Source organism: Emydura macquarii, unplaced genomic scaffold, assembly GCF_026122565.2.
Source record: "Emydura macquarii macquarii isolate MOO-44397 ecotype Brisbane River unplaced genomic scaffold, CSIRO-AGI_Emac_v2 contig_306, whole genome shotgun sequence".
Lineage (NCBI taxonomy): Eukaryota > Metazoa > Chordata > Testudines > Chelidae > Emydura > Emydura macquarii.
This window is the reverse complement of record NW_027130443.1, coordinates 2281868-2296939: the sequence shown is the minus strand read 5'-3', so window position 1 is coordinate 2296939 and position 15072 is coordinate 2281868. Positions and strand designations below refer to the sequence as shown.

Here is a 15072-nt window from a genome sequence, read left to right as displayed (position 1 = left end):
GCAGTGTCTACACGGTCACTTTGTCATTAAAAGTTTGGCGCAAAAACGCCTCTCATCGAGGTAGTCTTATTTTGTTGCAAAATCAGGGGAGTTGGGTCAAAGGGAAGAGGGGGGTTGCTGCATGTACACCACCACTGTTTTGGCACAAAAACCTGACTTTGGTCGACAAAAGTCTCTAGTGTAGACCAGGTCTATGTTCAAATTAACAAGATTACCACATATTAACCAGTCAAATTATATTAAATGAAGTTACACTGCAAACAAGAGTTATTTGCACCAGTTTATAAGGAAGCAGGCTTAAATTCTCAAGAGTGACTAGTGATAGTGTGCAACTTGAAACCATGAAGGGTTTTTATTTTCCAGGATCAGGTACACAGCACTTGTGAACATCAGGCCCCCTTTCAGGTATCTCAAGCTGGGAACCCTACATTCAAAATCAATAGTAAGTTTCGAAAGCGCAGGCCACTGTTATTGAGAACACCTTATCAGCAGTCGTTCTCAGAAGGCAACAGTTTTAACAGAACTTCACTCCTGAAATAAGGACACCCTTTTATAAATACAGCCAAGAAAAGACCACTGCGATCATCTAGTCTAGCCTCATGTATAATATAGGCCACAGAACTTCCCTGACTCAATTCCCCTTGATGAACCAATTCTCACTTTTGCCCCTTCTTTATTAACCCTTTGGAAAGACACCAGCTGAAAAACAGCTCCAATAAAAAGGGATATTTATTGTTTTCCTGCTTGGGATGATAGGGTCTGCAATTCAACAACCGCAGGTCAACAGAAAACCCAGAACGTTTTAGGTGGGGAACACTGGCTTAAGGATACCACATTAACATTTATGGATTAGTTTCACAACCTATGTCTGTCATTTATTGCTTCAGAAGTCAGAAAATAGCAAGGGCTGGAAATGGGTAAGTCAAAGAGATGAAGAGCAACATTACTTCCAGAAATGGGGGATCTATTGTAAAATATGGAGAAAGCACTCTTGCTATGAGAGAAATTCATATGGGCATTCCAATTTCTAGCAGATAATTCACGGAAAGTGCACAAAAATCCCTCTGGATTCTGTATTGCTTGAGGCCAGAACTTGTGCGTGTAGAAAGCACAGTGCCTATGACAAGAGGCATTTCCCGTAATAAAGTGGAAGAATTTAACTCCAAATAAGTGGTGGGGAACCATAGCAAACGTCTGAGAAGCCACACATTGTCTTTTCAACATTTCATTCATTCAAAAATCTCTTAAAAATTTCACACATTTCACTATTTAATTCAACGGGCTTAGTCTGGACACAATAGGTTCTCAGATAGCTCCAACTGCAGGACTGGGGCTTAACAAACGATGTTGTTTCCCAGTTTTACGCTGCCCACCCAGAACTGAATATAAGCACTGAAACTGATCAGTCTTGTTACCCTCACTCTGCTGCTGCTTGGAGCAGACCTTAGATTCCACAGAAGCAGTGTAGCTGATGCAGATCCCCAATACCTCAGTAGGAAAGGCCTTGTTTTCATCTAGGAAAAAGGCTTTTCAAGTCCCTGGGTATACTAAATCAACTCCAACCCCTTCCCTCCTCCCCCCACAAGTCCTATTAAACTTCAGAAATAAAGAAATAAAACATATCTGGACACAGACAAGGTCATTCTTGCATTAAGCCTGTAACTTCTCATTGAGCTAGAGCATACTTTAGAAAGACATCCATCAATCCCAATCTAAAACTTACTAATGTTGCCCATTATTCTGAATGGGAGTAAATCACACTGAAGTTTAGTTTCCTTACTTCTTACTGATTTCATCAAGTTCTGCTCTTAGCTTTCCTATTTCAATCTGTAGTTTGGCCCTCTCTCTGGCAGTCTCATCCAGAACTCTTCGGGCATCAGCCAGCTCAGATTCATAGAGGTTCTTGATTCCACTCACCTAAGACAAGGAAAGAAATAGATACAATGATTATCATGAAGACTAAATTTCAAAGAGAAAGTAAAAAATTTAAGTTTTATTTCAATGAAATTCTATTTATGAAAGTGGCCAATGGGGTTCTTGATACTTGTTTTAAGACAAGAAACATACACCATGCTATGCTGATCAGAAAGCATGGACCTACTGTTGAGAAGTGATAAACAAGATAAAAACACTTGGCTGCTGTAAACCTATGAGTAAGAGCCAAACTGAAAGGGATTAAGCCCTAGGACAGTGGTTCCCAAACTATTTATGTCGGATCCCCCAACCCCTGTCCTTGCCCCACCACAAGCTGAAGCTGGGAGCAGGGCCACAGTAGGGACTGGGGCTAGGGGCTGCAGCTGGGAGCCGGGCCACAGTCAGGGGCCATGGGGTGAGTGCTTGGGCAGAGCAGAGCTGGAGGGAGCTCCCTCCATATTCCCTGTGGGGGTTGCCTCAGGCCCTTCCGGGCCCCCCACCAAATGTTCCTCTACACCTCTACACGTAGTTTGGGGACCTCTGCCCCAGGATCAGATACTGTCTATTCCCACTTACTTACACTATTACTGCTCAATAGGGATACTTGAGGTAGTATCATCCCCTAGATATAAGTCACAAGCGATTTTGGATTGGGGAAATTAAGATTTGATATTTAAGCCAGTTTCACATCTTTAAATTTAAAATCCAACAGTTAGTATGGTCAACAGTTTATTTCTATTAGTACCTACCAAGATACGCTTCCTCTCCTGCTTTTCCTACTATGTAGTATAGGTCTTTTCCCCTGAAATCCTGCAAAATGTAAGCCACCCCTACATTGCCTTCAGCCACCCATCCATATCCTCCTCTGCCTAAAAATCTTCTCTCCTTATGTTTTTGTTTTTAAGTTGCCAAGCTTTTTCTACTTTTAGGACACAATGAGACCATAGGGCAAGTATAAGATTTAGATCCAACCAGGATCACTGCTGGTGATCTACTAGTGGAACAGCTACCAATGTCTAACTTCAGAAGTATGAAGGAGATTAAGAATAGTGGAAAGATCCAGGAGGAAAGAGTACCAAAAAGACCCTGGCGAAAAGAAAGAGAAACGATGACAAAGCAGGAGCTAGAGAAGGAAAAATAAAGTGCACTGTGCTATATCCAGAAAAGCTAATTTAGATCAAAAAGTGGCAGGAGCAATAAGATACAACTACAATGCTCTTCGAGAGACTCCCCCCTTAAATTTCTGAAGTGAGCCTTGTGGTTTTTGCCAAGCAAAACTTGAGAAATGACTGAGTCACTTTTCAGTGACTCGGTTTACTTGCTGCACATACATTCTTAATCATTTCCTTTAACTCATTGCCTAATATCTCAAGGTCTAGTCACCAGAAGTTTAGTTTACAGAGCTGACAACCACAGAGGTTGTATGTATCACATAGGAGCTTAACTCAGTACGGAAATATCAAAATTTAGGAAGTTCTCTGCAGAGATTCAGTATGGATATATTACTGCTCCTACACACAGCACTTGCCAGTGACACCAATAGAAATGTAGCAGTTTTCATGTCCAGAGGACCTTTCATTCTGGGTGACCCATCAGTGCCATACATAAGCGTACACTGGAATCACCCACTATTTGGAAGCAACATTGCAAAGGGTTTAATTTCGTTATTGCAAGAAGAATCTCCCACACACACTGGTAAATTGAAAATGAACAAATCAGATCTAGGAAATCAGAATTTTGAGTCTTTCCCAGGCTATATCAGGGATAAATTCTTCTCTGTCACCCCCAGGGTGTGCTCTTCAGTCTAACTCTCCCATCACTCAACAACCTGGGGATAGCACACAGTATACCAAGAAAGAATTTGAAGGTTCCATAAGCCAGAAAAAGGAGCAACCTGCCAAACAGAAGATGCATGCAGAACTAAAGGCCACTGTTCAGTAGGCTTTAATTTAACAGATTCTACAAGTCATGAAGCTTTTCAGAAGCTCCTAGGGTCTCTGTTCCTCCAGTGCGGCACAACTGAATGGAGCTCTTGCCAGGCAAAAGGCTTCTGCTCCATGCCCAGTCAGCATTCCAGGAGTCTAAGGCCTGGTCTACACTTAAGTTGTAACATTATAACTACATCAGTTGGGATAGTGATCTTTTGCCAGTATAACTATACTGGAATACGCCCTACTGGGGATGCAGATGTATTGTACAAGCACAATTATACCAACATAGCTGCATCCACAGTAAACTGGCTTTGCTGGTTAACTATGTTGGCAAAACCATCCTAGCACAGTCAAGGCCTTATATAAATTGGAAAGTGGCTTCAGATCTTATGTCCCTCAGACAGTCTACACTAATGTGATGACGGAAAGGTGTTAACTCCAGCACACAGTCCGTTCCATCCTGCTCAATTTTTCAGCCAATTATGTCAACTAGTGATGATTTGGAGATGGTGTAGGGTTTGACAGAGGGCTAGCTTGCCTTTTTTATATTCGTTGCTTTGCATTATATTCAGCAGTAATGCAAGGAACCGACAGGCCTGTATCCTGTAAGACATTAGCTTCAGCAAGTCAGTATAAGGCTTGAGGCCAATGAACTTTGAACAGATAAACAGCCCAACAGAAAACCCCAAATACTGGGGAGCTGAAAATAGAGTGTAAGGGGAATTTCTGACCACAGAAACAGGATGTAAGTGCAGCTAAGCCAGGCTTTTGAAAAATGGTGCAAAAAAGTATGGGTTCTTTGCCATTGATATCAGGATAGAGATGGAGGGAGGAACGAATATGAATCATGGGAGGTTGAAACCATGTTCCTTTCCACCCTGCGACAAGGTTTTGGTTCCATGAGGCATTGCAAGCCCTTCCTAAAACCCACTGTGACTAGTTGCAGTGTGGGATAGCTACACATGGTGCACCACTCTCTGCATCGATGCAAGCGCTGCTAGTGAGGACGTACACTATTGAGACAATGAGCATGGTGTGGACACGCCCGACTGAATTAATGCGGCAGCTGGATGTTGATTTATGTTGACTTAGTTTTGTAGTGTAGACATGCCCTCAGTCTTTTTCATCTCTCCTCACTTGGAAGCAGTTTCATACCCTTAATCATTTTTGTTGTCCTTCTCTGTACCTTTTCCAATTCTAATACATCTTTTTTGAGATGGGGCAACCAGAATTGCACACAGTATTCAAGTTGTGGGCATCCCATGGATTTATATAGTGGCATTATGATATTTTCTATTGTCTCTCTCTCTTTCCTAATGGTTCCTAACATTGTTAGCTTTTTTGACTGCTACTTCATATTGAACAGATGTTTTCAGAGAACTATCCACAAGGACTCCAAGGTATCTTTCTTGAGTGTTAAATGCTAATTTAGACCCCATCATTTTGTATGTATGTTTTTAAATGTTCATTAGTTCACATTTATCAATATTGAATTTTAACTGCCATTTTCTTGCCCACTCATCCAGTTTTGCGATCCCTTTGAGATCCCTTTGTAACTCTTCGCAACCTGCTTTAGGCTTACCTGTCTTGAGTAATGTTATATTGTCTGCAAATTTTGCCACCTCACTGTTTACCTCCTGTTCCAGATCAATTATGAATATGTTGAACAGCACTGGTCCCAGTACAGATCCCTACGGGACACAGCTATTCACCTCTCTCCATGTGAAAACCGACCATTTATTCATATTTTGTTTCCTGTCTTAACTAGTTACTGAGATCCATGAGAGGACCTTCCCTTTTATCCCATGACTCTTTACTTTCCTTAAGAGCCTTTGTTTAGGGACCTTGCCAAAGGCTTTCTAAAAGTCCAAGTACACTATCTCACTGAATCACTCTTGTCCACACATTTGTTTATCCCCTCAATGAATTATAATAGTCTGATGAGGCATAATTTCCCTTTACAAAAGCCGTGTTAACTTCCCAGGAAATCATATTCATATATGCGTCTGATAATTCTGTTCTTGACTAGTGTCGACCAACCTGCCCAGCCCTGAAATTAGGCTTACCAGCCTGTAACTGCCAGGATTGCCTCTGGAGCCTTTTTAATTAATTGGTGTCACATTAGCTATCCTCCAGTCTTCTGGTACAGAAGCTGATTTAAGTGATAGGTTACACACTACACTTAGTAGTTATGCAATTCATATTTGAGTTCCTTCAGAAGTCTTGGGTGAATACCATTTGGTAGTGATATTACGGTTTAATTTATCAATTTGTTCCAAAATCTCCTATGAGGACACCTCAGCCTGGTAAAGTTCCTCAGATTTTACACACAAAAAAAATGGCTCAGGTGTGGGACTCTCTCTCATCCTCTGCAATGAAGACCAATGCAAGGAATTATTTTATATTGTCCCCAACAGCCGTGTCTTCCTGCAGTGCTCCTTTAGCATGTCGATAGTCAAGTGGCCCCATTGACTGTTTGGCAGGCTTCCTGCTTCTGATGTATTTACAAATATTTTGCTGTTAGAGTCTTTTGCTAGCTGCTCTTCAAATTCTCTTTTGGCCTGCCTAATTGTACTTTTACCCTTAGCTTGTCAGAGTTTGTGCTCTTTTCTGTTTTCCCTCATGCTCAGGATCTAACTGATTACTTTATTTGGTGTCAGGAAGGAATTTTCCCCAGGTGACATTGGCAGAGATCTTGGGTTTTTTTCAGCAGCATGGGGCACAGTCACTTGCAGATTTAAACTAGTGTAAATGGCAGATTCTCCGTACCTTGAAGTCTTTAAACCATGATTGAGGACTTCAGTAACTCAGCCAGAGGTTAGCGGTCTATTACAGTAGTAGGTGGGTGAGGTTCTATGGCCTGCGATGACGTGGTCAGACTAGATAATCATGATCGTCCCTTCTAACCTTAAAGTCTATGACTCCTCAGTAGGATTTTTAAAGTAGAGATGTAAAAGCCTAACTGTTTAAATGGTAATCAGCTGTTTAAAATGTTTAAACAGCTGATTATCATTTAAACTGGAGGGAGGGAAGCAGCTGGACTCAACTCCCTGTGAGCAAGAGCAGCTGGGCTGCTCTTGTCACAGGGAGCCTAGCTCAGCTCCCCGCTGCACGTGCGGGGGAGACGGCAAGTGAGCCACAGCTGGGCTCAGCTCAGCTCCCCACAAGCGAGAGCTGCCAAGTTATGGCTCTGCTCGCAGACAGGCAGCTCTTGCTTGGCAGTGAGGAGACGAGGCCAGCACGGCTCTCCCTCCCCATCCCCCTTCCAGGCATTTAACCATTTTAACGTTCTATTTTTATAATGTTTAAGCGGATTCTTTATTAAACTAATTTTTACATCCCTATTTTAAAGGATGTTTTTTTGCCTCTAACTGCTTTTTTACTTTGTTTAACCATGGTGGCATCTTTTGAGTCCGCTTGCTAGGTTTTAAATACGGGATATACATTTAATTTGAGCCCGTACTATGGTGTTTTTTAAACGTTTCCAGGCAGTTTGCAGGCATTTTTTGAGACTATTCTTTTTAATTTCCCTTTAATTAGCTTCCTCATTTATGTGTAGTGTCCCTTCCTGAAGTTAAATGCTACTGTGGTAGGCCTCTTTGGTTCTCTCTCACACTACATTTAATTATATTCTGGTTGCTATTACTGAGTGGTTCAGCTACACTGACCTCTTGGGACCAGATCCTGTGCACCATTTAGGACTAAATCAGGAAGTGCCTCTCCCCTTGAGGATTCCAGGACTAGCTGCTCAAAGCAACAGTCATTTATGGTGTCTAGAAATGTTATTTCTCCAACCCATCCTGACGTGACATGTATCCAGTCAATATAGGGACAGTTGAAATCCCTCATTATTACTGAGTTTTCTATTTTTATAGCCTCCCTAATCTCCTGGAGCATTTCAGTCACCATCGCCATTCTGGTTAGGTGGTCAGTAGTATATTCCTACTGCTATATTCTTATTCAATCATGGAATTTCCATCCACAAAGATTCTATGGCACAGTTTGATTCATTTAAGATTTTTACTATACTTGACTCTATGCTTTTTTTCACATACAGTGCCACTAGCACAACCTACTCAATCATTCCTATATATTTTGTATCCTGGAATTACTAGATCAGTAGATGAGGTCCACACACTTTCCTATTCCCTGGCTGGATTCAGAGACATCAAATGGTCACGTGGTCCACAGTGGTTTTTATGATTTCAGGCATTGTGTGGGTATGTTATCTATAACCTGCCAGATGTGAAGGCCTGGGTAGTCTTCAGTACATTTAAGTTCTCATGCTGTGGCTATATCTCAATGGATAGCTGAAGGTTCAGTGTTCGCTAACTCTGAAAGCCATAGTAGTTGATTTTAAAAGTTCCCATGATGATTTACATGGTCTGATTCAGCTCCCTATCCACAAGTTGGGTATGGCTGCTTCTTGTCTACACTAGTGTACGGTACTCTGCAACTGAGTACACCACAGCCAAGGCCGATGTTCACAGCACTGGGGCTCTTGATCCCCAGCTGGTTCCCGTTAACTTTTGAATAATGTTGCTGCAAGTTTAGAGAGTTCTTTCTTGAGGTGGTCATGAAAGTTCAAGCATGCGCTCAAGAATGACACTGATATATGTTGGCTTTGTGTCAATGCACAGTTTCATCACACAACAGACGGAGTGACAATTCTATTGTCAAGATAGAAAGTATAGACTACTAATTTGCTTGGATTTGGTCTCAGCCACTTTTGAAAGTACTCCTCCATGACTTTAAGGTCAGATGTAAGGGTCACTTCAATTTCTTTAAAGCTACCGACCTGAGATGCAGGGGCCAAATCATCAGTATACGCAAACTTCTGTGCTATCATTTCAGGCACATCACTTGTGTATACATTGAAGAATATAAGAATCTTGTGGGAGTCCGTTATTCAAAGTGCATGACTTGCTGCTTTGACCTCTGAGGTATACGCACATCCTTTTGCCACTTAACATGACGCTCAGCAACCTGAAAAACAGCACACGGGGATCACTTTGGCCAGTTTCAGTAGCAGACTATCCTTCCAGAATGTATCATATGTCGCTGACAGATCGATGAAAGCAGTATCGGTCCTGAGTTTTCATTAGAATCCAGCTTCAATGTTTGTAGTGAGGGCCAGCACCTGGTTGCAGCAACTTCTGTACATTCAGAAACCAGCTTGTTCTTTGGATAGGCTGGCATCCAGTGGTCCCAGTTCAGCCAGAATCATACACTCCATCACCTTGTGCTCAAGAGGGAGATTGGCCTGTAACTAGAAGGGTGATCTGCAGGTTTTCCAGGCTTTAGGAACACGACCATGGCTTCTCTGCACACATGAGGAATTTAACCAATCCCCAGGATGTATGAAGCAACTTTTCACCAACATTTCCATACCAGGAGACCCAGATTATACAAGAACTCAGGACAGATCTCTTTTCCTGCTATTTTTCCCAATTTTGTGGCTACAATGGTTGCCTCAATCTCTTTACCTGTGAATTGTCAAGACCTTTGGGATGCTGGAGCACATGTGGACATTACCTGACCAAGTTGGTGCTGGACTAGTCTGTGATGCTGTTTGTCCACTAGCTGTGGACAAGATGGAGAGAAGTAGCGAAAGGCGTTTCCCTCCTTTGTATACCCCAACCCTTGTGTGCTGGAAAAATCCTTGTTGTGTCATGGGACAGGCAGTTCCATGGTGTGAACTCCAGACTGTCTTTCGGATGAATTGTAAATTTCCTGTATACAACTCCCCTGCTGGTGAATCTCCGATTATGCACTTTGCTGGTGTGCTAGTGTGTCTTTGTCTCTAAGGAACTGGCTTATGGGTGTTACCCAGTATTACAACATATTTCAATAACAATAATACAGCACAATCTCAATTTCATATGCAATGTTGTTACACACATTTCAAGAGGATGTAATTCAGCAGATTATGAGTTTTCAAATGATATATCACAAGTCATATTTTGTACAAAACATAACCATATAAAAGTGGTTAACATGGGATACAGGGTCTCACATCTGCTTTATATAAATTGCCTGCCCATATTTTGGATGGTAATTGCTGGCTATGAGTTTATAGCTACTAATTTTGTAGCATCGGACTTTTTATTAGTTTGTGACATGGATCTTCTGGAGGGCGAGGATATCAATGTTGGTCATATTCAGCACTTTCTCCAGGTACAGTAGTCACTCTTGGATCATGAGAGGCCTTCAACATTCAACTGGCAGATCTTTACCTCAGGTCAATCTGCCTAGTATGTTGGTCCTGAGAAAGTAGGCTTATTTTGTTGCTCTTTTGACTGAGGTCAACAATCAACATTCAGTCGCGAGTTTGAGAACGTTAGTCGTGGTTTCCTTCTTAACAGAGTGAACCATGTAAAGGTTGTCATCTTCCACCGTGGTCCCTGAAGACATGGGTTCACATGTGGAAGTGTTTGTGATCCTGGGCTATCCAACCCAAGCAAAGTACTCAATTGGTATTCTAGTGGCTTGGCTACACTTGAAATGCTCCTGAAGCTGGGCTGCTACAGCACTTCAGTGTGGACACGACCTGCGCCAACCGGAGGAGTTCTTCCATTGGCATACATATTCCATCTCTTTAAGAGGTAGTACCAAGGTTGATGAAAGAATTCTTCTATCAACCTCATGCTATCTACACTGGGGTTAAGTCAGCTTAACTGCAGTGCTCAAGGGTGTGGATTTTTCACACCCCTGAGCACCACAGTTAAGCAGACTTAATTTTCTAGCGTAGACCAGGGCTAAATTACTTGACCTAAGTGAGGAGGAGAAGAGGACCCAGCATGACATCCTAGTATATGTGCTTTAAAGATGCCAAGTAATACAGAACAAGAGTAGAGAACTGATCTTTGAACACTGCCCATGGTCCCTAATAGCAGCAGCAGAAAAGTTATAAAGCAGAACAGAGCATTCTCAGAACATTAAAGACACCAGAGAGCCCCACCCTTTTTGCCTCCTAGAAAAGTAATATCACTTCCTTATCACTTTCCCCTTGAAGACAGAAACTAGAATGACCACATAAAGAATAGATTGACAGTGCAGGGGGAGGAAAGGGCTCAGGACAACAATGTTCCCATAGTTTAAGAGCAATACTGTCTGACATGTGGAATTATTTAAAGACATGCCATGAAACACAGCTCCAAGACAGACAATATAAAGTCATCCCTTATTCTCCGAACTGCTGCTTATGGTCAAATTGCAGACAACAAATTTCAACCTAAATAAAACTGATGTTCAACAAGCCAAAAGCCTTAGACTGAATGTCTGCCACTACTCACACTTTGAAAAATGGCTGATACATGCTCTGTTCTCATGTCAGCTCTTCCAGGAGATCACCTTGCCATAAGGGAAGTATTTTTCCAGCTAAAACTATACGATTGTAAGCTCTTTGGGGGCAGGGACCATCTTTTTTGTTCTGTGTTTGTACAGCACTTACCACAGTGGGGTCCTGGCCAAAGTCTAGGGTTTGCAAGAGCTATGGTAGTACAAATAAATACAAAACTGGCCAGGTGACAAGATGCATCATTTTCCCTCAGTTCTGTCCACACTCAGGGCAGCAATATCAATAATGTCTCGATCCTTGATATGCTTGTGGAAAATCCTCACTTGCCATGCTTTATGAATGGTCACGCCTGAGCAGATCATTGTTCTCCATCCATTTGGCTGCCTATTTAATCACTGATCTTTCATTAAAAGCCTGAAGCTAAAAACAACCACCACCTGCAATATTCTAAGAGGATAAGAGAACTCAGGAGGTGCAGCTTCAAAGATTAAGTGTAGTTTCACGCATTAGAGATTTACCTAATAGATGTAATTGTACTGTCTGAAAAATTCCATAAGAGATCTTTCAGGAAAAGTGAATTTCCAGCAAATTGATCTTACTTAGCTACATGCACATATCATTCCTGTTCAGAAAACAATGCTCAATATCAGTCATAAGAGATTAGGTGTTCATTTTATAAAGTTTAGAAAAGGTTGATTAATCTAATACTATCTATAATAGAGCCTTGCAACCCAATCAGAACAGACTTCAAGTGTCTAAGCCTGGGTTGCCTCTGATGACCTCCTCCTGCTTGCAGGGTCAGCATAGAGGCATCTATGTGCCCTGCTCCTGCTGGCCATCTCGCTGTGCGCACTTCAGAGCGAGTGTGCCAACAAGTGGCAATACCTCTCACTCCACAGCATGCACACAGTATAGCAGGGGGCAATAGTCAGCAGAGTGGGAGCATACAACTGCCACGTCAACCACACAGGCAGGATGCGGCAGCACTGACTCAGGTTTGAGACAAGGCTAGTAAATGACCTGACTTTCTTGGGGTTGGGGCAGGTCAAGTGGGCATGGGTCCAGGCCAGGCTTAAAAGTTAGGCCAGAGCAGAACTCTAATCTACAAGTGTCAAACACTAACACAGCATGTACTCCTAGTTTGTTGGCCAAGCATCCCCAAGAAAATCCATTTGTAGATGAAGTGTCACTTGCATCCTGTGACCAGACATTCACTAAAAAAAGTGATGCACACAGTTTATTTTAATAAATATGTTTAAAGTTTATTGGGACATCACCACATGACAAAGTATATGGAATTGCTGCAAGACTGCAAAAGAAAAAATTGTTCCTTTACTACTAGAACAATGACTATTTGCCAGTCTTCAAAAGATAAAGAGTCTTAAAATACATCCAAGCATTGAATATGTTTTTTTCATCATGGCTTTCTATCATGTACAATGAATATATTTAAAATGCATTAATTTAAGCAGGAAGAGGTGTGCCAAAAAGGTTTTATATTTAGAAATATATCTACAACTGGTTCAATATGTACCGATTATATCATCACCAATACTGTGAAACTAACCTTCAAGCACAAGAGTCAACAGAACAATAGAATACTTGAACTCAGTTTAGATCCCAGGTAGACTTGCCACTGTCAAAACAAAACTCTCTTCATACATAATCTACAGAAACTCACTACATTAATCCAAGAACAATAAACTCACTTTTCAACAAGCCAATACCAAACACTAAAATAAAGACAAAATAAGAGTTTTAAGAGACCAAGTGGTTCTGTCACCATTCTTGGTACCAACACATTGGACAGCCTTTTCACAGAAGTTTAGTTCCAACAGTTCTCTCTCTCTGTACTCTTACAAAATGTGGGTTCTATGCATGATCAGTAACAAGTGAAATAACAATGCTTGCCTAAAAGTCATTTAATCTGTATGCCACCTAAAGTCACCAAAATCCATCCTTCCAAACTATTACACATCCAAAATTATAATAAGCAAACTAAACTTGTGACTATTATAACTGTTAAGACCAATACTCAAGTCCCTTAAACAGTCATTCATCTATGCACAATGATTTTATTTACCCTAAATACAATTTGCAAAACAAGAGGACTTTAACTGTTAAGTACTGCTTGCCAGGCAAACAATATTTTCCTGTAGCTCCAAATACCAGGTGAAGACACAATGATGTGAGATGAAGTACAGTGAAGGCAACCTTGGAAGTTCATTACCACAAAATAGCATGTCTACATCTGACAGATTTTTTTAGTGGGATTACCTAAATCCACAAAAAATGGGAGCAACCGACTTTATTACCAAACCCCGTTGACAAGATCACTTTACAGAAGAACAAGTGACAAAATTCACAGGGGACTATGGTAAAGATGAACAAACCCAGCAACTTCATATATTTATCTAACCTACGTCACTGGGTATGAAAAATATACACGTTGCCTTTCCTAAAAGTGTTAATGCTTACACCACACTAACAACTAGTTACAAGCGACAGAATACTTGGCAATTACTCAGCCATCTAGCTAGGTTCTTATACTCACACCCACCACCATAGTCGCTGAGCACCTCCCACAAACCGCTCTCTGTTCACAAAATACATCTTTCCTACTGAGGTCACAAAGAGCCCCCCGGCAGGCCTGGAGCTCAAAGCCCCGTTACTACCACTTGGATCAAGCACTTTGAAAGAGCTCGGAAAGTTCATTCCTTCGTGATCGACTCCACCAAACAAACACAGCATGTAAGACAGGGTGTCACCCAATAACAGCTCTGCCCCGCCACAGCCCGGCACCCCACCCCACCCCAGCCCGCCGGGCGGGACCCCGCCACAGCCCGGCACCCCAGCCCACCCCAGCCCGCCGGGCGGGACCCCGCCACAGCCCGGCACCCCACCCCGCCACAGCACAGCCGGCCGGGACCCCGCCACAGCCCAGCCCGCCGGGCGGGACCCCGCCCCCCACCATGGCAGGCGGCGCCCATAACGGGCTCCCGCTCCCGCCAGCAAATCCAGGGCAGCCCGCGGCGGCCACCGCCCCAGAAGCCTCCGGCAGGGCAGCCGGGTGCGGGCCCCGTCCCCTCCCTCAGGTGAGCCCCGCCGGGCTCCCCGGGGCCCCGCGCTACCTCCCGGGTGGTGACCTCCTCCTTCTCGGAGATCTTCAGCAGCAGCCGGTCGTTCTCCAGCTCCAGCGCCCGCACGCGGTCGATGTAGATGGCCAGGCGGTCGTTGAGCTGCCGCAGCTCCTCCTTCTCCTGCAGCCGGGAGATGCGGGCGGGGGAGAGCGGGGTCCCGCCGGCGGCGGCGCGGCTCGGGGTGCCCGACATGGCGCTGGCTTCCCGGGACGACGGGCGGGCGGCGGGCTCATTCAATCCGGCCGCGGCGGGGGGGGGGAGGGAGGGAGGAGGCAGCAAGATGGCGGGCGGACACCGCCTCTCGCCGCCCAGCGCCACCTGGGAAATGAAGTCCCGCGCCAAGATGGCTGCCCCCGCCCGCTTGGGCTCTGGGTCTGGGGGCGGGGAGTAGGCCGCAGAGCATGCTGGGGGTTGTAGTCCCAACCTGGCCTCCATTTTGTGGCCCGCTGCCAACAGCTCTGGCAGCGTCAGCCCTTATCTCCCCGTGCTAGGCTGCGCTGGGAGTGCTGGGCCCTGTGCCAGGCGCAGTGCTTGCACTGCCCGTCCCCACCTAAGTGCCCCTCCAGCCCCTGCCCTGCCCTGACAGACTGGCGGGCAGCTGCACTTGCCTGAACCCCCCAGAGGTGAAAAGCCCCTCGAGGGGCCAGGCTGACCCGGGAGGCTCCCTTCGGATTCCCACAAGCCTGTCCATGGCCACGAGCTGGCTGCAAGCCTGTCAGCCGGGCCACCTGGGGCTTTTCAGCTGTCGCTCCGGCCAGGACTGGAAATGGTTCCCTTTTCGCTGGTC

The 15072-nt window shown here is 44.0% G+C and overlaps 1 protein-coding gene across 2 annotated transcripts in view; it reads right to left on the bottom strand.

Moving 5' to 3' along the window:
* The window catches only part of LMNB2 (lamin B2), a 44693-nt gene extending 30133 nt beyond the window's left edge, over positions 1-14560 (bottom strand). For both annotated transcript variants that reach the window (XR_010921498.1, XM_067556939.1), the window contains exons 1-2: positions 14277-14560; positions 1781-1917 (exon numbers count right to left, since the gene is read on the bottom strand). Coding sequence is in view for 1 of the 2 variants with exons in the window: in XM_067556939.1 (XP_067413040.1) it covers positions 1781-1917; positions 14277-14477 (338 nt within the window). In the remaining variant the exon portion in view is untranslated. The remainder of the gene's footprint in view (positions 1-1780; positions 1918-14276) is intronic.
* Between the last annotated feature and the right edge of the window lie 512 nt (positions 14561-15072).